General features: G+C 45.0%; 1 protein-coding gene and 1 non-coding gene across 6 annotated transcripts in view; both read left to right on the forward strand.

The window, feature by feature from the left end:
• The first annotated feature begins 2,144 nt into the window (after positions 1 to 2,144).
• The window catches only part of TDRD5 (tudor domain containing 5), a 29,893-nt gene continuing 8,228 nt past the window's right edge, over positions 2,145 to 23,809 (forward strand). For 2 of the 5 annotated variants that reach the window (XM_038757887.1, XM_038757891.1), the window contains exons 1-11: positions 2,145 to 2,203; positions 7,934 to 8,175; positions 9,004 to 9,405; positions 10,907 to 11,070; positions 12,905 to 12,988; positions 14,544 to 14,600; positions 15,918 to 16,095; positions 18,213 to 18,361; positions 20,461 to 20,550; positions 20,930 to 21,150; positions 23,064 to 23,273. In XM_038757887.1, the coding sequence (XP_038613815.1) occupies positions 7,944 to 8,175; positions 9,004 to 9,405; positions 10,907 to 11,070; positions 12,905 to 12,988; positions 14,544 to 14,600; positions 15,918 to 16,095; positions 18,213 to 18,361; positions 20,461 to 20,550; positions 20,930 to 21,150; positions 23,064 to 23,273 (1,787 nt within the window). In that variant the 5' untranslated portion in view covers positions 2,145 to 2,203; positions 7,934 to 7,943. The remainder of the gene's footprint in view (positions 2,204 to 7,933; positions 8,176 to 9,003; positions 9,406 to 10,906; positions 11,071 to 12,904; positions 12,989 to 14,543; positions 14,601 to 15,917; positions 16,096 to 18,212; positions 18,362 to 20,460; positions 20,551 to 20,929; positions 21,151 to 23,063; positions 23,274 to 23,809) is intronic. The other 3 variants (XM_038757888.1, XM_038757889.1, XM_038757890.1) reach the window with 3 other exon arrangements.
• LOC119938870 lies at positions 9,437 to 9,575 on the forward strand. The gene has a single exon (XR_005454566.1). It is a non-coding gene; the product is annotated as a small nucleolar RNA SNORA7 (small nucleolar RNA).

Here is a 23,809-nt window from a genome sequence, read left to right on the forward strand (position 1 = left end):
TAAGCGCTCAATAAAACCTATCTATCCTATTTATTTTATTTTGTTAGTATGTTTGGTTTTATTCTCCGTCTCCTTTTAGCCTGTGAGCCCACCGTTGGGTCAGGACCGTCTCTAGATGTTGCCAACTTGGACCTCCCAAGTGCTTCGTCCGGTGCTCTGCACATAGTAAGCGCTCAATAAATACGATTGATGATGATGATAGTAAGCGCTCAATAAAACATATCTACCCTATTTATTTTATTTTGTTGGTATGTTTGGTTTTATTCTCCGTCTCCCCCTTTTAGCCTGTGAGCCCACCGTTGGGTCGGGACCGTCTCTAGATGTTGCCAACTTGGACTTCCCAAGCGCTTAGTCCGGTGCTCTGCACATAGTAAGCGCTCAGTAAAACATATCTATCCTATTTATTTTATTTTGTTAGTATGTTTGGTTTTATCCTCCGTCTCCTTTTAGCCTGTGAGCCCGCCGTTGGGTCGGGACCGTCTCTAGATGTTGCCAACTTGGACTTCCCAAGCACTTAGTCCGGTGCTCTGCACATAGTAAGCGCTCAATAAATACGATTGATGATGACGATAGTAAGCGCTCAATAAAACATATCTATCCTATTTATTTTGTTAGTATGTTTGGTTTTATTCTCCGTCTCCTTTTAGCCTGTGAGCCCGCCGTTGGGTCGGGACCGTCTCTAGATGTCGCCAACTTGGACCCCCCAAGCGCCTCGTCCGTTGCTTTGCACATAGTAAGCGCTCAATAAGTACGATTGATGATGATGATAGTAAGCGCTCAATAAAACATATCTACCCTATTTATTTTATTTTGTTGGTATGTTTGGTTTTATTCTCCGTCTCCCCCTTTTAGCCTGTGAGCCCGCCGTTGGGTCGGGACCGTCTCTAGATGTTGCCAACTTGGACTTCCCAAGCGCTTAGTCCGGTGCTCTGCACATAGTAAGCGCTCAGTAAAACATATCTATCCTATTTATTTTATTTTGTTAGTATGTTTGGTTTTATCCTCCGTCTCCTTTTAGCCTGTGAGCCCACCGTTGGGTCGGGACCGTCTCTAGATGTTGCCAACTTGGACCTCCCAAGCGCTTCGTCCGGTGCTCTGCACATAGTAAGCGCTCAATAAATACGATTGATGATGACGATAGTAAGCGCTCAATAAAACCTATCTATCCTATTTATTTTATTTTGTTAGTATGTTTGGTTTTATTCTCCATCTCCCCCTTCCAGACTGTGAGCCCACCGTTGGGTAGGGTCCGTCTCTAGATGTCGCCAACTTGGACCCCCCAAGCGCCTCGTCCGGTGCTCTGCACATAGTAAGCGCTCAATAAGTACGATTGATGATGACGATAGTAAGCGCTCAATAAAACCTATCTACCCTATTTATTTTATTCGGTTGGTACGTCTGGTTTTATCCTCCGTCTCCTCTTAGCCTGTGAGCCCGCCGTTGGGTCGGGAGCGGCTCTAGATGTCGCCAACTTGGACTTCCCCAGCGCTTCGTCCGGTGCTCTGCACATAGTAAGCTATCAATAAATACGACTGATGGATTGATTGATTGATGATGATAAACGCCCATTACTATGGTTATTATTTTTCACAGGCGCGGCTGCCTTCGAAGCAGTAGGCCTCGTTCCCGCCTTTTTTTACCTCAGGTTCCTCCTTCCCGCCCCTCCCCCCCCCTCACCGAGGAGGGGCCGCGTGCGCCCCCCCCCCCCCCCGCTTCCGGTCTGCCCCTTGGCAATGGCGGGCGGCGGCCCCCGGCCCGCTCGCTTCCCTCAGCCCCCCGCGTTGGGACGGGTTGGCTCCTTCGGGCAGCCGGCAGGGGCGGGAGGATTGCTCCCCATTCCCGCCCCCTTCTACCGGCGGCCCCGTCCCCCGGGGCCGGGGCCGGTTGGGGCGCCCTGGGGGAGGGAGGCCCCCGTGGGGCCTCGAGGCTGTGAGGGCCGGGGCAGGCCGCGAGGGCCGCCCGCTAGGGGAGGCGGTTGGCAGTGGGGGGGCCCCAACGCCGCCGCCTTCTCCCGCCCCCCGCCCTGCCCGCAACGGCCTCAGGCCGCGTGGGGGCGCCCGAGCCCCCCCGCCCCCGCCGGCCGCGGGGCCTGGCGCGCGCCCGGGCGCATGCGCGCGGCCCCGCCTTCGCAGCCTGCCGCCGCGCCCCCTGCCGGCCATCCCGCGGTGGCGACCAGCTGGGCCCCAACGGCTCCGGCTTCTCGGTAAGTGGGAGACCAACGAAAAAACAGCTTTTTTGGGGGGAAAGGGAGGTACAGCGCAACTAAGCATCATCATCATAATGATGGCATTTATTAAGAACTTACTAGGTGATAAGCACTGTTCTAAGCGCTGGGGAGGTCCCAAGGCGGTCCCCCCGGGGGGCTCACAGTCTTCATCCCCATTTTACAGATGAGGTAACCGAGGCATAGAGAAGTGAAGTGACTGGCCCAAAGTCACACAGCTAATAATAATGGCATTTATTAAGCGCTTACTAGGTGCAAAGCACTGTTCTAAGCGCTGGGGAGGTTCCAAGGCAGTCCCCCGGGGGCTCACAGTCTTCATCCCCATTTTCCAGATGAGGTAACTGAGGCACAGAGAAGTGAAGTGACTGGTCCAAAGTCACACAGCTAATAATAATGGCATGTATTAAGCGCTTACTAGGTGCAAAGCACTGTTCTAAGCGCTGGGGAGGTTCCAAGGCGGTCCCCCGGGGGGCTCACAGTTTTCATCCCCATTTTCCAGATGAGGTAACCGAGGCACAGAGAAGTGAAGTGACTGGCCCAAAGTCACACAGCTAATAATAATGGCATGTATTAAGCGCTTACTAGGTGCAAAGCACTGTTCTAAGCGCTGGGGAGGTTCCAAGGCGGTCCCCCCCGGGGGCTCACAGTCTTCATCCCCATTTTTCCAGATGAGGTAACCGAGGCACAGAGAAGTGAAGTGACTGGTCCAAAGTCACTCAGCTAATAATAATGGCATTTATTAAGCGCTTACTAGGTGCAAAGTACTGTTCTAAGCGCTGGGGAGGTCCCAAGGCTATCCTTTTTAGACTGTGAGCCCACTGTTGGGTAGGGGCTGTCTCTATATGTTGCCAATTTGGACTTCCCAAGCGCTTAGTATAGTGCTCTGCACACAGTAAGCGCTCAATAAATACGATTGATGATGATGATGATGATCCCCCGGGGGGCTCACAGTCTTCATCCCCATTTTTCCAGATGAGGTAACCGAGGCACAGAGAAGTGAGGTGACTGGCCCAGAGTCACATAGCTAATAATAATAATGGCATTTATTAAGCGCTTACTAGGTGCAAAGCACTGTTCTAAGCGCTGGGGAGGTTCCAAGGCGGTTCCCCGGGGGCTCACAGTCTTCATCCCCATTTTCCAGATGAGGTAACCGAGGCACAGAGAAGTGAAGTGACTGGCCCAAAGTCAGACAGCTAATAATAATGGCATTTATTAAGCGCTTCCTATGTGCAAAGCACTGTTCTAAGCGCTGGGGAGGTCCCAAGGCGGTCCCCCGGGGGGCTCACAGTCTTCATCCCCATTTTCCAGATGAGGTAACCGAGGCACAGAGAAGTGAAGTGACTGGCCCAAAGTCACTCAGCTAATAATAATGGCATGTATTAAGCGCTTACTAGGTGCAAAGCACTGTTCTAAGCGCTGGGGAGGTTCCAAGGCGGTCCCCCCGGGGGCTCACAGTCTTCATCCCCATTTTTACAGATGAGGTAACCGAGGCACAGAGAAGTGAAGTGACTGGCCCAAAGTCACTCAGCTAGTAATAATAATAATAATAATGGCGTGTATTAAGTGCTTACTACGTGCAAAGCACTGTTCTAAGCGCTGGGGAGGTTCCAAGGCGGTCCCCCGGGGGGCTCACAGTCTTCATCCCCATTTTCCCAGATGAGGTAACCGAGGCACAGAGAAGTGAAGTGACTGGCCCAAAGTCACACAGCTAATAATAATAATGGCATTTATTAAGCGGTTACTACGTGCAAAGCACTGTTCTAAGCGCTGGGGAGGTTCCAAAGTGGTCCCCCCGGGGGCTCACAGTCTTCATCCCCATTTTCCAGATGAGGTAACCGAGGCACAGAGAAGTGAAGTGACTGGCCCAAAGTCACACAGCTAATAATAATAATAATAATAATAATGGCATGTATTAAGCGCTTACTACGTGCAAAGCACTGTTCTAAGCGCTGGGGAGGTTCCAAGGCGGTCCCCCGGGGGCTCACAGTCTTCATCCCCATTTTCCCAGATGAGGTAACCGAGGCACAGAGAAGTGAAGTGACTGGCCCAAAGTCACACAGCTAATAATAATAATGGCATTTATTAAGTGCTTACTACGTGCAAAGCACTGTTCTAAGCGCTGGGGAGGTTCCAAAGTGGTCCCCCCGGGGGCTCACAGTCTTCATCCCCATTTTCCAGATGAGGTAACCGAGGCACAGAGAAGTGAGGTGACTGGCCCAAAGTCACACAGCTAATAATAATAATGATATTTATTAAGCGCTTACTACGTGCAAAGCACTGTTCTAAGCGCTGGGGAGGTTCCAAGGCGGTCCCCCGGGGGGCTCACAGTCTTCATCCCCATTTTCCAGATGAGGTAACCGAGGCACAGAGAAGTGAGGTGACTGGCCCAAAGTCACACAGCTAATAATAATGATGGTATTTATTAAGTGCTTACTACATGCAAAGCACTGTTCTAAGTGCTGGGGAGGTTCCAAGGCAGTCCCCGGGGGGGCTCACAGTCTTCATCCCCATTTTCCAGATGAGGTAACCGAGGCACAGAGAAGTGAGGTGACTGGCCCAAAGTCACACAGCTAATAATAATAATGGCATTTATTAAGCGCATACTATGTGCAAAGCACTGTTCTAAGCGCTGGGGAGGTCCCAAGGCGATCCTTTTTAGACCCCCCCCACCCCCCAGACTGTGAGCCCGTTGTTGGGTAGGGTCCGTCTCTATAGGTTGCCAACTTGTACTTCCCAAGCGCTTAGTCCGGTGCTCAGCGCACAGTAAGCGCTCAATAAATACGATTGAATGAAAAGGTGAGGTGAGAGGACGGGCAGTGGAGGATGTCGGGAAGGGGAACAGGCCAACGGAAAGGTAGGTACAAATGTTGGGTCGTCTGGAGGACGTGGGGGAGCTTCTGAGGAAGCTCGTCAAGGGGAAGCAAAAAACAGCCTGCGTAGACTGTGAGCCCACTGTTGGGTAGGGACCGTCTCTATATGTTGCCAGCTTGTACTTCCCAAGCGCTTAGTACAGTGCTCTGCACACAGTAAGCGCTCAATTAAGACGATTGAATGAATGAATGGCTGCAGGAGGGCCGTTTGGGCCCCATCCTAAGACAGTTTTGTCCGCGTACGGGCCTATTTGTTGTCTGCCTCCCCCTTCTAGACTGTGAGCCCGTTGTTGGGTAGGGTCCGTCCCTAGATGTTGCCAATTTGTACTTCCCAAGCGCTTAGTCCGGTGCTCTGCACACAGTAAGCGCTCAATAAACACGACTGAATTAAAAGGTGAGGTGAGAGGACGGGCAGTGGAGGATGTCGGGAAGGGGAACAGGCCAACGGAAAGGTAGGTACAAATGTTGGGTCGTCTGGAGGATGGGGGGCAGGTTCTGAGGAAGCTCATCAAGGGGAAGTGAAAAACGGCCTGGGTGGCTGCGGGAGGGCCGTTTGGGGCCCATCCTAGGGCAGTTTTATCCTTGTACGGGCCTGTTTGTTTTGTTGTCTGTCCCCCCTTCTAGACTGTGAGCCTGCTGTTGGGTAGGGTCCGCCTCTATATGTTGCCAACTTGTACTTCCCAAGCGCTTAGTCCGGTGCTCTGCACACAGTAAGCGCTCAATAAACACGACTGAATGAAAAGGTGAGGTGAGAGGACGGGCAGTGGAGGATGTTGGGAAGGGGAACAGGCCAATGGAAGGGTAGGTACAAATGTTGGGTCTTCTGGAGGACGTCGGGGAGGTTCTGAGGAAGCTCGTCAAGGGGAAGTGAAAAACGGCCTGGGTGGCCGTTTGGGGCCCATCCTAGGGGAGTTTTATCCTTGTACGGGCCTTTTTTTTTTGTGGTCTGTCTCCCCCGTCTAGACTGTGAGCCCGTTGTTGGGTAGGGTCCGTCTCTGTATGTCGCCAACTTGTACTTCCCAAGCACTTAGTACAGTGCTCTGCACACAGTAAGTGCTCAATAAATACGACTGAATGAGTGAACGAGCTGACTGCACCCTGGTCCCTTTTGGCTACCTTCCGGCCAGCAGGGAAGACTCCAGGGCGGTGGGAGGAGATATATCTGATCCTTCACCACCTTTGACCTCCAGCCCCACCACTGCTGGCCGGTTGGGGCCAGGCGGCCTTATCCCCAACTTATTCCCCAGATCAGGGGACCTGGGAGAACTGCAGGTGCTGATGGAGGAACATCAGCTCTTGGGGGAATGGTGGACACCTGGCCAGCACCAGGACTGTCTCCTCCAGGGTGTAAATAGAAGGCAGTGGGAAGAGAGTAGAGCCAAATGCTTCCCTCCCTCCGACCCCCGGTTGCCTGGTGGGGTTCCCTAATAATAATAATAATAATAATAATAATAATAATAATAATAATAATAATGATAATGATGGCATTTGTTAAGCACTTACTATGTGCTAAGCACTGGGGGGAAACAGTGGGATCAAGTTGTCCCACGTGGGACTCACAGTCTTAATTTTACAGATGAGGTAACTGAGGCTCAGAGAAGTTAAGCGACTTGCCCAAGGTCACACAGCAGACGTGTGGCGGAGCCGGGATTCCAACCCATGACCTCGGACTCCAAAGCCCGTGCTCTTTCCACTGAGCCACGCTGCTTCCCTAAGGTGCAGGGAGGCCAAGTCCACCGAATGTGAGGGGAGAGGGGGAGAGTGAATCCTCTAGACTTTTAAGGCCCTTCTCCCAAATTCATTCAGTCGTATTTGTTGAGCACAGAGCACTGTACTAAGCGCTTAGCACTGCACAAATGTACTGATCTTGGCACCCACTTTCCCCTTTGGAATGCCCCTGGCAACAACTGGAAGATAGGGTCACCAGAGGACTCTTAGGATTAATGGTTGCTGTCACTTACCTTCAGCTTCTTAGTTACATAGGTCCCATCTTACGCCTGTAACTTTCCTCAAATAATTCAACATGGATCAAACAAGACTCCAAATCCTTTGCAAATTCTAACACTCCTAAATTTCCCCTATGAAAAGCCATTATCAGTTCTCTTTCGAGAATGTATCCCAAATCATCGACATCAGAATTTGAGTGACTAATAAGTATAGGACACTGTATTAGACATCAAGCGCTCAGTGCAGTGTTCTGCACGCAGTAAGCACTCAATAAATACAATTGAATGAACGATCGAATGAATCTGGGAACTTGCAGGAGAGGGCGAAGACATGGTCTCTGCCATCAAGAAGCGTAGAAAATAGTGTGGATTCAGACTCGAGACACAAAGATTACTGAAAGTGCGTGTGGAGTTTGGAGTAAGGAAGAGGAGACAAGAGTGTTTACTGAAATTGAGTGCTTTTACTGAAATTAAATGTCTTTTGTATATAGAGCCTGGAAGAGTACAGTAAAAAATGTCCTCTTAACTTTCCCATTCCTTTCCTCCTCATTGTTTCTTCCCTTTTTTTTGCTTCTGCTCCCCTTATTGCCAGATTTAATTCACCACATGATCGTCCCTCCCATGTTTTGGGGTTGCAAAAATTATTCCAAAAATGGGGCAATTATTGGAGTAATAAATATAACACTTTTCTGGGGAATAAGGTTAAGGATTTTGTGCATTTCCATATTCAACCAGGGTTGGTTAAGAAACCTTGAAGATCTTGTTTGCTAGTATCCACAAAGGAGCCAATGTACAATGTAGGGGTTTTTTTAGATGTGAAAGTCTACCTTTGACAATCGATTGAGACTTTTCTCTCATAAAGGCCATACCTCTTTCTCTTTATCTTTTCTTAGTACTGTCACTATGTCGGACCAAGAGCGCATACAGGAATGTCTGAGGAAGGAAATAAGGTCACTTTTGATATCTATCAAAGATGGAGTGTCCCCACTGCAATTAGAAAGAGAATATCTGTCTATGGTCGGTAATCCTCTACCTCTTCAGCTTCTGGGTTATCGGTCCACCATGGAGTTGGTGTTGGACATGCCGGATGTGATTCACATCAGCCATTGTGGGAATGGCAATATAATATTAAAAGGTAGGTTTAAGAATTGTTGGCTAGCCTTCCTTGTAGTCAAAACACGATCTTAAATTGAAAAAGAGTATCTTGCAGTTTTACTAGATCTTTGATCGCTTAGTAAACTGTTCTTCTATAACCAGTTTATGAGAGAAAGTTTTTTAAAGTTTTCTCTGGACACCAGGTGCATCGGTATGGATTTGGGACGGATCCAGGAATACTGATCCCTTTAAAAAAATTCCTATAATTTGTAGCATTTATAGATAGTCCACAAGCCTTATTTCAGTCAGTCATTTCAACTTTTCATATAAGCTAAAGACAGGATGGCAACGGCCCCCTTCCCAAACCAACCCAAAAGGCAAGTGAGCTTTGCGGGGTGAGAGAGGTTGGCAATGGCGACGGCCATGGTGGTGGCCAGCCACTGAAGAAGGCACCAGCCTTGCAGCCTAGGGACTCAATGTGATATAAAACAAGACAGGCAAGGCTGCAGCTCCTGGGGACCAAAGAAACAGTAGATAGATGCCAGGGCCAGGACTGGGTGGCACAACCGTTTTCCAGCCTGGCCTCCCTGCTTGTCCCTTCTCACCCCAGTCCTCACCACTTTAGAACTGCCATTCCATCCCTTATACCACAGGCCAGTTTGGATCGATTCCACTTCCCTCTAGCACTGGATGATAAGCAATATTTATCACCTCTCCGTAGTCTCCGGTGAAAATGCCCTCAGGCATTTGACCAAAGAACAGTGAGGAAAGCAAGCTAGGGAAATGGATAATGCACTTGCTGAGCTAGAGGAGGAAGGGAGACTTGTGCTTGATATTTATGCAAGTATTTTTTTTCCCATCTCCGTAGCTATTCCAGATGAAGCTACAAAAGGGATTGCAGATCTAGTTGCAAAACAGAGGAGCAGCAGCAAGATGAAAAATGGCATGCATAAGGGACGTTCTCAGTTTCCTTTTGGCCCACGCTCCAAAGTGCCTCCCCGGGGCAGAGTGCCCCCTGTCCTTCCCGCCGTAGTGAGGAGTGAGCTGAAGGATCTCCTGACATTTTCCCCAGTACTGCTTTCTGATTTTGAAAAGGCCTTTGCCAAGCGTTTTGGGCGATCATTCCAGTACATGCAGTATGGATTCCTCTCTTTATTTGAAACGCTCAATGCAGCTTCAGACATCATTGCCATTCAGCCGACCAGAGCAGGTTCCCTGTTAACTCTGAAGAAGAACCTCTCAGTTGAACATCCGAAGAAGTTATCAGTGGGTAAGAATTTAAGCAGTAGTAATTAGCATTTCCCCTTTCAGCGTCGCACCTGGAGAGTTTCCAGTACTCTTCCAGTCTCGACTATGGGAAGAAAGAGTCAAGCAGAGTCATATCCATTCCATTCCTAGCTTGGTCAGTGGCTAGCGCGTGGAAGGCCATCTGCTACAAGTCAAAACTCCACTGTGGTGGGCAGCAGCAGCATGGGAGAGAGTTGAGGGTGGAGACTCAAGCTTACGACACGGAAGGAGGCAATGGTAAATCACTTCCGTATTTTATACCAAGGAAACCGTATGGATACGCTGCCAGAACTATTGCAGATGGAAATAGGGTATTCTTGGAGAGATGTCCATGGTGTCGCTATGGGTCAGGGATGGCTCGACAGCATAAGACAAGACAACTAGCTTTTAGGTTGCAGTTCGAATCTCCATCTCCCAGGCTGCTCATTTACTGTTATAATGGGAAGACACAGTGTTCTCCTGCTGAGCTCCAAAGGTCAGGACCCGGGCCTGAAAATATTGCTGACTTTTCCTTGCCGCTTTTTTTTAATGGTATTTGTTAAGCCCTTACTATGTTCCAGGCACTGTACTAAACACTGGGATCGATACAAGCTAATCCGGTATGTACAGTCCGTGTCTCAAGTGGAGCTCACAGTCTTAGTCCCCATTTTGCAAATGAGGTGGTAGCCCCAGAAAAGTGGAATGCCTTGCCCAAAGTCACACAGCAGGCAAGTGGCAGAGTTAGAATTAGAGCCCAGCTCCTCCCGACTCCAGGCCCGTGCTCTATCATTATTCATTCATTCAGTGGTGTTTATTGAGCACTTACTGTGTGCAGAGCACTGCACTAAGCGCTTGGAAAATACAATTCAGCAACAAAGAGAGACAATCCCTGCCCACACTGGACTTACAGTCTAGAAGGGCACACAGTTCCCCCTCTCCATTCGGCCACACATTTCCCCCTCAACCTGTGGCTCTAGATGCGTTGCCATTCCCTGAAGGATCTGACGACCTTCCCTGCCCCCAAGCTCCGGAGCCCTTCCTGCTATCCACCTACCCTACAGTCTACAGTTCATGAAAGGTGGTGAGGAGACAGCAAGATATCTGGGAGGAAGGATTTCTCACCTGAATTTATTGCTGGCCAGCAGACTGGCAGGGTGGTGATTTCGTGGGGTGGGTGGAGGCACCTGAAGTCACATAAAGGAGCGGGGAGGGTGGTAACAATGATGGAATTAACGCCAATGTGTGATTAAGCATTTACAATGTGCCAAACATTGGGCCAAGGACTGGGGCAGCTACAAGATAGATCACACACAGTCTGTGTCCCACACAAGTCTTCTAGTCTAAAAGGTGCTCTTTTTTTACCTTGCCAATCGTGCTTTTATTAATGAAATAAATGGGGCTGTTGGTGACGATTGAGAAGATGTTTCAAAAGTGTTATTCGAAACTAGGCAGTGTTTCTAACACAAAGTAAATATTCTTTTTGGTTCTCCTCTTGGGTAATTAAGGTAAAGCAGTGGTCCAAGAAGTTGGAAAAAAGCAGCCTCTGATTCCTTTATCTACGGAAAAGACACACACTTCACTTACTGAACCTCCAAAACAGACATTGCACCGTGAGGAAACTTCGGAATTGTGTCAAGTGGAGAATTCGTATCCTGAGAAGTTAAATCAGGTGAGACATATCTGTCTTCAGTTTCAATTAAAAAGGTTGCTTGTCATTTGACAGGACAAATTAAAAGTAAATTTAACTGTACAAATACCCAGTTCTCTCTGAGATATACATATTGATTTTTTTTTTCACATGAAGTTCATTAGGATATCACAACTCCTGCTACCGTCTGGACTCAGTCCAGGGGCCTAGTACTGGAAATGTGAAAATAGCCTTTTCTGATCTTTAAGACCTTCTGGTTATGGAGTTTTTGAAAGAACCAAGATCAGTTCAAGATATGTTAATGGTCATTGTAATCATTCAAGTAACACTTTTGACATGCCTAGTGAATTGGAAACCTAAATTTTGATATTTTGAACTGGAGACCCGTTTTCCTTCCAAGAAAGTCCTCTATATCATAGAGACAGTGGAGAGAGTTCAAAGTTTAGAAAAGCCTTGATTCAGTCAACCAGTAATATTGATTGAATACATACTGTGTGAAAAGCACTGTACCAAGAGCTTGCAAGAGTACAGTAGAGGAAATAGACACAATCCCTTCCCTCAAGGACCTTACAGTCTTTTAGGGAGGCTGATATTAAAATTAATCAATATCCAAGTATAAGGATATTTGTCCATCTGTGCTTAGGAGGTGCAGACTCCAGTACGTAAATGCGGGAGGAAGGGAAAATAGAACGGGGAAAAGGAGAGATTAGTAAGGGAAGGCTTCCTGGAAGAGCTGTGATTGTATTAATGATGGCATTTGTTAAGCACTTACTATGTGCAGAGCACTGTTCTAAGCACTGGGGGGGATACAAGGTGATTAAGTTGTCCCAGGTGGGGCTCACAGTCTTAGTCCCCATTTTACAGATGAGGTAACTGAGGCTCAGAGAAGTTAAGTGACTTGCCCAAGGTCACACAGCAGACATGTGGCAGAGCTGGATTTGAACCCGTGACCTCCGACTCCAAAGCCCGTGCTCTTTCCACTGAGCCACACTGCTTCTCTAGAGCTTTGAAGATGGGAAAAGTGGTCTGTCATCTCACTGCCAATCTCTCACCCTTGTCCTGACTCTGGCCTAGAATGCCCTCCCTCCCTCATATAATAATAATGATGATGGTATTTGTTAAGCGCTTACTATGTGCCAAGCACTGTTCTAAGCGCTGGGGAGGTTACAAGGTGATCAGGTTGCCCCACCGGGGGCTCACAGTTTTCATCCCTATTTTACAGATGAGGTAACTGAGGCACAGAGAAGTTAAGTGACTTACCCAAAGTTACACAGCTGACAGTTGGCGGAGCTGGGATTTGAACCCATGACCTCTGACTCCAAAGCCCGTACTCTTTCCACTGAGCCAGACAATTGCTTTCCCCCGCTTCAAAGCTTTGTTGAAGGCACATCTCCAAGAGGCGTTCCCTGACTAAGCCTTCCTTTCCTCTTCTCCCACTCCCTTCTGTGTCGCCCTGACTTGCTCCCTTTATTCATTTCCCCTACTTGTGTGCATATCTGTAATTTATTTTTATTACTGTGTGTCTCCCCCTCTAGACTGTAAGCTTATTGTGGGCAGGGAATCTGTCTGTTTGCTGTTATATTGTACTCTCCCAAGTGCTTAGCACAATGCTCTGCATACAGTAAACACTCAAAAAATATGATTGACATATGCCCTTAAATTATGGAATGAGCGACTGACATCAGAATCTGGCTAAAACTCCCCAAATCCTGCCACCTATAATCAATAATTGTGTAACTTCTCAATTGAGGGGGTATAACTTCTTTAACACTGTTTGCCTTGGATCCTTTTAAGTTTAGTTTTTAGCATTTTTTCTTGAAATGATTTAGTGAGTTTTTTTGTTGTTGTTTCTAAGGTGGAGAATAAAGTTAAATCAGTGAATGTGCAGACGGGACCTGGAGGGACTGTCAGCTCAGAACTCAAGGAGAAGATTAGATTTGTGAGTATATTCTTTATTTCTGAGAATTGGGCAATGCAAATATATTGGGCGCAGGGCACCGTTTAGAGGCATGTGCCATGCAAACTATAAATTCTGCCTTTTTACATTATTCCACTTCAGCATTCTCTGAAAATGAAATAGTTTGACAATTTTATTTAAGTCTATGTTGTTCATTTGGGAATTTCTTATTTGAGTACTTTAACTTGAATTTTCCACCAACCAACAGAGAAGGTCTACATATTGTACATATTTATTACTCTGTTTATTTATTTATTTATTTTACTTGTACATAGCTATTCTATTTATTTTATTTTGTTAATATGTGTGGTTTTGTTCTCTCTCCCCCTTCTAGACTGTGAGCCCACTGTTGGGTAGGGACTGTCTCTATGTGTTGCCAACATGTACTTCCTAAGCGCTTAGTACAGTGCTCTGCACACAGTAAGTGCTCAATAAATACGATTGATTGATTGATTCTCAGCTGACCTGATGTTAACAGTTGAATTGAAGGAAAGCTTGCACTACGTTTTCCACTGTATAGCTTCTTTTTCTTACTAAAAATTGTGCTGTATTTGGACCTAGTCTAAAAGGTGAATCTGGGTTTGTATTTGGAATTGGAAATTGATGTTCGAAACCAAATTCCAGAGAAGAGGTGGTTTTCTTGGTTGTGTTGATTTAGGGGTTTTGGAACTTTAATAGTGTTTTTTCTAAAACTGTATTTGCCTTTGTCTTTTTTTTCCTCCCTTTCTGCTGCTTCTTCCCAGCAGCATAAATCTTACAGAATCAGCAGCTAGGCAGTTCCATCCAGCTGTCCTCAAATGTCAGCTTATGGCTGTCCCTTTGTGCTTCTCTACGTAGTTGCCTTGATTAGTGGTCTCTGGAATTTGGCCTATGACCCTTCCACTGGGTTTTTTTCTGCTGTGGAATTTTTATCATCTTAATATATTTTGGAGAGCATTCTCTGGCAATTAAGCTAGGGATGCTGTACATTTCTTTATTGACTTGTCCTGTGCTACCTGATGCCAAGGAAATGATCTTTAAAGGGAAAATAATTACGCTTAAAATTAATTCTGAAATTTACTTTTCTTTTACTACCTTGGCATGGTTTGAATTTCTCCTTTAAGATTGCAAACTATATTGCCACTCCTGGGGCCAAGGTGCCCCTCCTGTTAAAACAGGCTCTTGAAAGAACCTCCCACTTATCTGAAAGCCTGTTTTTATAGGACTTAAGCAGGAATTTCCAAGTGTATTTGTGCTCACCATATGTTGTCTTTTGGGCCCTCAACAAGACACAAGCCTCAACACATTTTGAAATCTAAAACCTGCTGAAATCTCTGAATATTTGTGTGGCACCTTGTTCTGACTTCACCAGGCAGAATAGTTGGAACTGACTTAATATTTTTGAGAGTGAAGTTGCTTTTTATATTTTAAAAGCTTTAACTAAATTAGTCTTGTTGAGGTGTCTGTGTTTTATACCAGGCCTCACTCCATTCTGACTCCTTTTCTCATTCAAATGTCTCTAGAGTAACTGAAGTTTATGCTGCTTTCTGTTTTATAGATTGCTGCCAAGTTTCCCGAGGGTTTGCCTATTTCTAAGCTACTTGGAGAGTTTGAGGTAAGTTTTTTCTTTGTCTTTCAAGCATAGTCTTTAAAAGCTTAATCTTACTGGGTAGACTTACCCAGTCATCAGACAGAAGTTAGTCTGCTTCTTCAGTTCTTTGCCAGCTCACTCTCATTTTATCCTGACGACCTCTTGGCAAATCACGTAACATATATTGTTTCTATTGTCCCATTTAGAAAATAGATATTTAATTGGTATTTCTGAAATATTGTGTCACAGTCAGAGAAAATATGCTGTTTGCTAGAAGTGTGTTAATTATTACTATGACATGATTGGGTAAGACTTTTCAAAAGAGAAGAGATCAAAATTATTTTAAAGTCAGCAGGAAATCACAAATGACAGGTTTCAAATTATCCTACTTAGGAATAGACCCCTTTCAGTAGTTCCAGGTCCAACTTGCTGGACCACCGTGCGGTAAAAAAGAATAGGCGATCATGAATCCTGTAATTCACATTTAAATACGAGAAGAATGTTTTGACCACTTAATGAAGGAGAATTATAAAAAGTTTGATTGTGGCTCTCAGCCAGGTTTCTGGTGTTTTTTAAATTTTGTTTCCTTGTTTTTCCCCAAATTGTTTTGTCTTCAGAATATCTTTTCTCCTATTGAAAATGTGAAACTCAAATTCTACGTCTATATTAATTGTTATATTTGGTGTTCCATGCGGGAAGTAGCTTAAGGTTAGTTTAACAGTTTTAAGGTGGAGCTCTGGGGTCCTCAGTGGTTGCCAGATTTGTCAACCACTGTTTTTCCTACCTCCAATCCTAAAAATGGCGCAGTTACATCCCAAACACTTGGGTCTCAGTTGTTCACCGAACCTCGAGCAGATCACACATACTGGGTAGTATCCTTAGAGTCCAAACCAGCCCTGCTTGGGTCATCCCTGGGTAAATCAGACCGGTTTTAGGGGTCCATCAGGGTATGGGTCATTTTCTACCTAGAAATCAAACCAAATCAAACTGGTCCCACAAATTAATGACTTGACCCTTTCCACAGTGAAGAGGGGATTGATTACCTTGGACCCTAGAGCATAGGTCAATGGGAACAGACATCCTCCTTCTTACCTCCACCCAGAGGAGCTCCAGGATAAGTGAATCCCATAAATTAGACCAGCCTTGGAACTAGGGAAAGAAGCTGTTTGACTTCCTTGGTGGCAACTGAGGCATTACAGCTTGGTTAGATGTATACATAGGCAGGTCATTAGTAGCACTAAACCTGGATTTTCTCTGAGTAAGAGTCTCCTTTCGGGTCATTCGTATATCTTACTGTTCTTTCTGCATGATTTATCCTGGATTTTTGTTTTCTGACCACAGGAAATCTTTAAAGAAAAACTTTCACCAAAAGAGTTAGGCTTCGTAAGTGTGAGAGAGCTTGTTGGAGCCCTCAGTAACGTTCTCCGTGTAGAGTTCAAGGAAGGCGAACAAGACTTGCTAGTGTTTGATGCAGAGAAGAAATCGGTGACATCTGGTAAGCAAAGACTGGTAGTAAAAGGTGAATCTGCTTTTTTAAAGTTGTCTGGAGAGTGCCCATAATCTTCTGTGCTGCATATGAGTACCGAAGTGTAATAGAGATAAAGCCTTCAAATAATAAGCATCCTGGTATTTAGGGTTTTAGAGTAATCTGAGCTAACTCTACTGCCTGGATCAAGGAATGTTTTACATGATGACATTTCTATGCTTTAAGCATTACTATCTACCATTATCTACCAAGTGTTAAACATAGAACACAAGGGTGAGGTGGAATGGTCCCTAAATGTCAATAGTTGGACTTTGAGGTTTCTCTCTAAATAAGGTGATAAACTCAGCATCCAGCCAGTTTCCAGAATGAATCCTCTTGCCCTCCCGTTAGCCTCAAAAGAGAAGCTGGCAAAAGTCCCAGACTCAGTTGAAACTGGGCCAGAACTCTGGTCACAAAGCGGCCACCTAACTCGCTTCTATTCATCAATCAAAGTCTTCCTGAGTATGATCAACGGGTATTCCTTGACTGATTCGAGAAATACCTCCTTCCTGTTTGTGGGGCTCTTAATCGGGATCTGCTCTCGAGACCCTCAGAGTCTCAAAAAATCAGCCAGGAAGCTTCATCCTCAAACTCCTCTTCTTCCCAGAATCCACCCTCTGGCTTCTGGTGGACAAACTTCTCCATGAAGCACTGAATGAACCAGCAGGAACCCCCTTACTGAAATGAGAGTTCCTAGATTTTAATTTTCAGCAGTTCATATAGTCCCCTTTCCTTTTGCTGTATTCATAAGAAACAGCATTGCCTAATAGAAAGAGCACAGGCCTGGGAATCAGAGTACCTGGGTTCTAATGTGGCTCTACCACTTGTCTGCTGTGTGACCTTGGATAAGTCACTTTCTATGCCTCACCTCATCTGTAAAATGGGGATTAAGGCTGTGAGTCCCATGTGGGACATGGACTGTGTCCAACCTGAATGTATCATATTTTCCCCAACACTTAGTATAGCGCCTGGCACGTAGTAAGTGCTTAAAAACAATTAAAAAATGGGTTTTTGTTTTTGTTTTTTTTCAGAGGTTGTCAGTCTTGTCATAACTGGTTGTTTTGAGGAAGGTTCAACCTCTTCCTCCTTTCTGAAGCTCTACCATGTGTTTGTTTTGCTCTTGGTTTCTTCTCTACATCAGAGTGTTAGGGCTCAGCCTTTTTACCTTTTTCCCTGCATCTTTTGCCAAGCTGGTCTTGCATTCTGCAGTGTTGCCCTCGGTTCAGGCGTTTACATTTATCCATCAGTTGAGTCATAAAATAGCATGTCCGAATACAGTATTGGCATAGTTATTCCCAAGGCTGAGAATACCAATCAGTGGTATTTATTGAGAGTTTCCTGTGTGCAGAGCACTGTACTAAGTGCTTGGTAAAGTACAGTTCAGCAGAGTTGGTAAATATGTTGCCTCCCCATAACAACCTTGCAGTCTAGAGGGGGAGAATAGTGATTATCATTGGGAATATGCGTCATCCATTCCTTAAAAATAGAAGGCTAGGCCCTCACGTCCCAACACCGTCTTAATGTGATTTTATGTGACAGGTCAAGTGTGTTCAAGTGAATATCTTGGACTAAATAAATGGGAGCTTTTTCCCTCAGGACAAGACAATCAGTGGCATTTAATTAAGCAGGGAGAACAACTCAATTTTTGAATTAACTGGAGTTCTGTTAACCTCTTCTCACACATTAAATTCTATTTTCTTGAATAATATACATTACTAATGTGCATATGAAACAGTCGTTTGCAGATGTTTTCATCTATGCATAGCTGAGCTCACCAAATGTACATAAATCGAGAATGGGACAGTGGGGAATGTCAGCTCAGTCTGGAAGACTGAACAAAACCAGATATATTTGGGTACCCCTGTGTATGGCCAAAAAAATGAACATAAGTGACCCAAGAAAGAACAGAATTGTTATTGATGTGTTATTTAAAGTCAGTTTTAGAGATTTCAGTAATACAGTGGTAGCCCTTGAGATCTGTTTAACGTTGATTAGCAAAATATTTGTTGATGCCTTGCACTGTTAGAAGAATCAATTGAAGGATTTTGAATTGTGCCTACTTTGGATGGGACTACTTTCACATTTTAATGAAGCATATTTGGTTCAATTAGAGAAGAAAATAGAAGACAAAGCCTTGATCTCCAGTCCTCCCAGAAATTCCCTTTTTACTGCTGATAATGGAGACACTGCTTGGGATTGGAATTCAGAAAGTCAGAAAACTTGTAACAAATTCAAAGCAATAGTAAATCCTGTGCAACAGGTTAGTAGGGTTAAATACCTTGAATTTGGGGAACTGAAGATATGATTATGGATTTCTGTCTGAATACTGTTTTTATGTTGTCATTTTAACTAGTTGCCTTTTCTTGGCCAATCTTTACATTTCTAAATTTACACTCTTATTTCAGCTTTATGACACATTGGGGTTGAATTTGCAACATTAACCTACTTTATGATGCTAGTTTTAGGGGCACAGGTGGTGTGGTGGATGCATGGGAACTGTGGGAACATGAAACAATTTCAAAGCCACTTTGGAAAAAGTTTAGAAAAGTGGGCAGGGAGAGAAGCAGGAGAGGCTGGGGGTTCAAGAGGGTATTACCTGATTACCAGCCAGAGTCCCCAAGGAAACATGACATACCCACTTTACTTCCAATGACATAAAAGTCAGTTACCCTTTAGTGGATCCTCTCTGACACAGTAGAATATATTAATGTAGTTGTTATTGTTCATTTCTATGATTAACTGCACAATTTGGGATAATTTTGGTAAAACTAAGTTATCCAACCTTGGTTCAGGAACCATCTCCCATTTATAACATAATTTCTCTGAGAAAATTGGTTCTAACAGACTACATTTCAACTCAAGACACAGTTTTCAGGAAGCAGTTGATTCATAAGTCAAAGGCTCGCCTGTATTTATTAAAAATTAACTGAGGAGAGTCTGCATTATTTTTATAAGTGCTTGTCTTCCTGCAGGTTCATTGTACTTCAAGATCATACTCATCACCGATAACTTTTACTGAGTGCTAGGCACTGTGCTAAGTGTCTGGAAGAAGGGATAGATTTAGACAGTAGTCAGAAGGTTTCTTAAAAAACAGCTAGAGTTTTGGCCAGCAGCATTCAACTGCTTAAAGGGCAGAAAAAGCAGAATAGGACTGTGGAGGAGATCCAAGGCTGGAGACTGGTGGTACAAGAGCAACGGAGGGACAGCGTCAAAAACTCTGCCGTCTCCCACTGTTAGACAGCAGTACTCTGGTGGGGGTCTTTGTAGAGTATATCATCTCCCCTAGTCAATTTTACATTCGTATGTATGGGTGAAAGGGGTAGAGTTGAGGGCAAGGGTTTTTAGCATGAGAGGGAGAGTTGGTAGGGAGTCCAGAAAGAGTAAAATCTCCAGCGCTTAGAACAGTGCTTTGCACATAGTAAGTGCTTAATAAATGCCATTATTATTATTATTATTATTATTATCTGAGGCAGGTAGAGTAGGGCCAGAGTCCAGAGATCATGGTGAGCACTGAATAGTGGGGAAAGAGCATGTGAATGAGGTGACAGGTCGAAGGGTGATGACTGAATAGTGGTAGATGAGAGTTAGTGAGGCTTGAGATGGTGCGTTGTCTGGAGATGATTAGATCCTGGGGGTATCTATGCTGACGTATGGCTGAAGTGGAGTAAAAAGGACAGGAGAGTTGAGAAATGGAAGGAAGTGGTTGCATGGGGGTTCATAAGGATCATCAGCATGAAGGTTGAAGTCCCCAAGGATCAGAGTAGGAGAAGAGAATGAAAGTAGGAGAGAAAAGTGTCAGTCATTCAGAAATCCTGGACCATGGTAGATAACAGGACATGTAGCTGCAGAAGGTGTCAGCAATGTAATGAGATGATGTAATATGCAGTGAAGGGAAGGTGGGAGAAGGAATTGAGATAGACCAGCAGTAGCATTGAGAAGAAGTAAGTAGATTACTGTCCCTTTTCCTCTGAGAAGGGAGTGGAAGGAAGTGAGGCCTCCCTGAGAGATAGTGGCAACGGAGGTGGTGTCATTAGGGAAGGAGGCGTGAGATGGGCCAGGGCCAGGTCAGTGATGACGAGGGGTTGGCCCATGTTCGACAAGGGATTCCTCAGACTATAACTGAATGGTGTCCTAGGAGGGGATGTAATAGGGGAGGAGAATGATGGGTGGAATGCAAGAAAAGGGCAAGGTGACAGTTTTTTTTTTTAGAGAGCCAAGGTTTAGTGAAGGAGTGGGAGAATGAAACAGGTATGTGGAGAATAGGGGAGAATTGATGTTGGGGAATATTTTCCCTTAGGGCTATATGCAGCTGAGACAGTAGAAGTCTCTCCAAGGTTGTCTTTTCACCCTCGTTCACAGATAGGAGGGACTCCAGCAGCTGTTTTACAGGATGTGCTGCACAGAGCACAAGAGTCTGAAGCCCAGATAACCCGGTCCTGCAATGATGAGGTCTTTAAGACTTTTTTTCTTCTACTTGTTCACAGGTGGGAGGGACCCAATCAGCTGGTCTTTGGGATGTTTTTCAGCCCTGGACATGAAATTCTGAAGTTCAGTTAACACTTTCTATTAGTGACTGATGAAGATTGGAAGGCCTTTCACTATTCACCTCTCTAATGTGTCTATGTTGTTTAGGATTAAAGGCGGAAAGAGATTTTCTAAGTCAATCCATATAAATCTTTAGATGGAAAATCATTCTCTTCTATATTCACTGCTGAAACATTTAACCTGATTTTGATTAATTATTACACCACTGGGTTGGTGTCTCATTCCTTAAGCTGGTGTTGGTTTCCTTGAATCTAATCTGCTTTTTCTTTCTTTTTCTTTGTAGCCTCTGGGATTGAGGGATTCCCGGCCCATCTTGGAGATATCTGGCCCAGAGATTCCCCCAGATGCTGTGTTAGACAAAAAACTCTGCCGTCTCCCACTGTTAGACAGCAGTACTCTGGTGGGGGTCTTTGTAGAGTATATCATCTCCCCTAGTCAATTTTACATTCGTATGTATAGCAGGGACTCATCTGAATTACTAGAAGACATGATGATCGAAATGAGGTATATTTTTCTGCGTGACTGACTCTTAATTATCTCCGTTTTCCACTTTAGGCTACATCAGTGATTAACCAATACCCAGACCTGTGTTTTGCCTAGTTTATCAGTCAGAGTGGTCTTATTTGGCATTTTGTTGTTTTTAAATCAGCCTCATTTATTAACTTTTGCTCTTCATATTGCTTTATCTATAGGGCCTGCTTCAACTTTTATTGTACTAATTCAGTGCTTGATATATGCCAAGCATTGTACTAAGCACTAAGGTTGATACAATATAAGCAGATGCTTATATTTTAGATGTCCTTCTGAAACTTTGGTCAGTAACGGTAATAGTATTTGAGTGCTTACTGGATGCAGTGCCTATACTAAACCCCTGAGAGAGGACAGCAGAGGCACAAGAAATATCATTTTTCCAAAAGGAGCGTACAATCTAAAGAAGGTGGACATAAGAATAATGACAAATAGTGGAATCAGAATAAATAACCGAATGTACAGTCGAAATCACACGTAAATTCTGAGGTTTGCGATGGGTATAAATAAACACGTAAGTGCTAGAGGTGGCTGTTGAGTTGAAACATCTCAGGGACAAGGGAATGAATTGGAGAAGGCTTGTTGGAAGATGGGGGATATTAGGAGGGGTTGAAGGTGGCAGATTTCATAAGGGAGGGACTTCTAGGTAAGGGGAATAGCATGGGTAAGGGGTCAGAGACAGGCGGGTTGAGAGTAGGGTGCAATTAGGTGAATTCAGCTGGAGAGGGAAGAGTATGAGCTCTTCAGTGTTCATTTATTCCTTCAGTGTGGAATATGAACTGAAGCAGGGGGAAGTTGGAGGCAGGGAGTCCAGCAAGGAGACTGATGCAGTAGTATAACCATGAAGTGAAGAGTACTTGAAACAGGTGCATGTTTGGATAGAAAGGATGGGACAAATCCAGGAAATGTTTCACTGGAAGAATTATCAGGATTTAGCAGCTGTTGGGATATGAGAGCTGAAAGATGATAAAGAGTCAGATGATACCAAAGTTGTGGTATTCAGGGACAGGGAGTAGGATGATGTTATCAATGGAGATGGGGTTGCTGGTGGTCAGGGAAGATGGTTTAGAATAGAAAATAAGTTTAGTTTGGGACATGTTGGGTTTGAGGTACCAGTGGACCATACATATCGCGAGAGGAAATATGAGATTAGAGAGAGGTCAGGACTTGAAGTAATCTGCACTACAGACTGCAAGGCATGTGAGCAGATGAGCTATCTGAGAGTGAGAAGAGTAGGGAACCCAGAACAGGGCTTTGAGAGACACACAGAGGATGACAAGAAGAAAAGGAGCCGGTGAAAGGAACAGAAAAGTGGTAAGGGGAGAACCAGGAGAAATCCGTGTTGGATCCAGTAGTATTCCAAGGAGAAGGGGTTGGCCAACGGTGTCAGAGACGGCTGAGAGGTTAAGATGAAATAAGACAAGGAAGAGGGCATTGGTGACTTTGGAAAGTACAATTTCAATATAGTTAAGGGGGTGAAAAACAGGCTGTAGTGGGTTAGTTGTCGGTGAGGAAATGACGGCATTGTGTGTATATACATCATTTTAAAGTGTATGGACAGGAAAGAGAGAGTGGGAGATAAGGGATAGCTGGAGGATGCAGAGGAATTCAGAAAAAGGTATTTTAGTTTGGTTGGACTTAAGTGGAGGCAGAGTGGAAAAGGCCATCTGAGAGTGAAAAGGTGAAAGTAACAGGGAAGAAGGGGAGAAGAGCAGGAGCAGATGTTTTTAAAGTATGAGGGGGGGGATGGGATCAGAGGCACCCCTTAGGGAGGTAGAGCTGGAGAACAGTTAGGAGATTGTCTTTAAGGAAACAGCTGGGAAGGAGGATAAAGAGGGGGATTCTCCCTTTTTCCACCATTGTTTGTTCGGTTGTCTGAAATTCCACAGACGCTGCTATTCTAATTCCCTGGTTTCTGATCGGTACGTCATGCCGGAGTCCATGATCCAACCTGGTCACCTTTGTTGTGTGAGGATCTCTGAGGACAACTGGTGGTACCGAGTCATCATCCATCGGGTCAGAAAACAGGAAGTTGAAGTGTTCTACCCAGACTTTGGAAACCTGGGAACCGTCCAGAAGTCCTCTCTGAGGTTCTTAAAGTAAGTTATTGGATTTAGCAGGAGTAATCAATTTATTCTTGAACAGTGGTGTGTCCAGACCAGATCAGACTGGGATTCTCCTCCCCTCTCTCCTTCTTTTTGTCTATTTTCCTTACCTCCAGGTCGCATGTTTCTCTGGAGGTAAATGTGATCAGTAAATTTTACAGATGGCTTACTAGCTTTATCTTTTGCTCCCATATGCCCAGGCTTAGGCCTGCCTCTCCTTTCCCGCTCCCCCCTGCCGCCCCATTTCTATACTGGGGCATGATTTGAATGAACCATGTGACTCAATCCTCTTGATCTTTCTAAGGTGATGTTTCACATTGGAGATACTTTGGGTTACAAATAAATTTTGCAGTGCTGTCTCCTGCATTATGCTTGCTTTTGCCTGGAGGGTTCTTGTTGTACATTTTGTTCCTTCAGCATTTTTCAGTGCTTGAAATTTAATTGAAAAGATCCAAATAAAATTCTGAATTATTTATGGGATATAAGGCCTACAAAGAGTATCATTTTCCTGAGAGGTTAGTTCTTGAATA

The sequence above is a fragment of the Tachyglossus aculeatus genome, chromosome 16 (assembly GCF_015852505.1).
Source record: "Tachyglossus aculeatus isolate mTacAcu1 chromosome 16, mTacAcu1.pri, whole genome shotgun sequence".
Taxonomy (NCBI): Eukaryota; Metazoa; Chordata; class Mammalia; order Monotremata; family Tachyglossidae; genus Tachyglossus; species Tachyglossus aculeatus.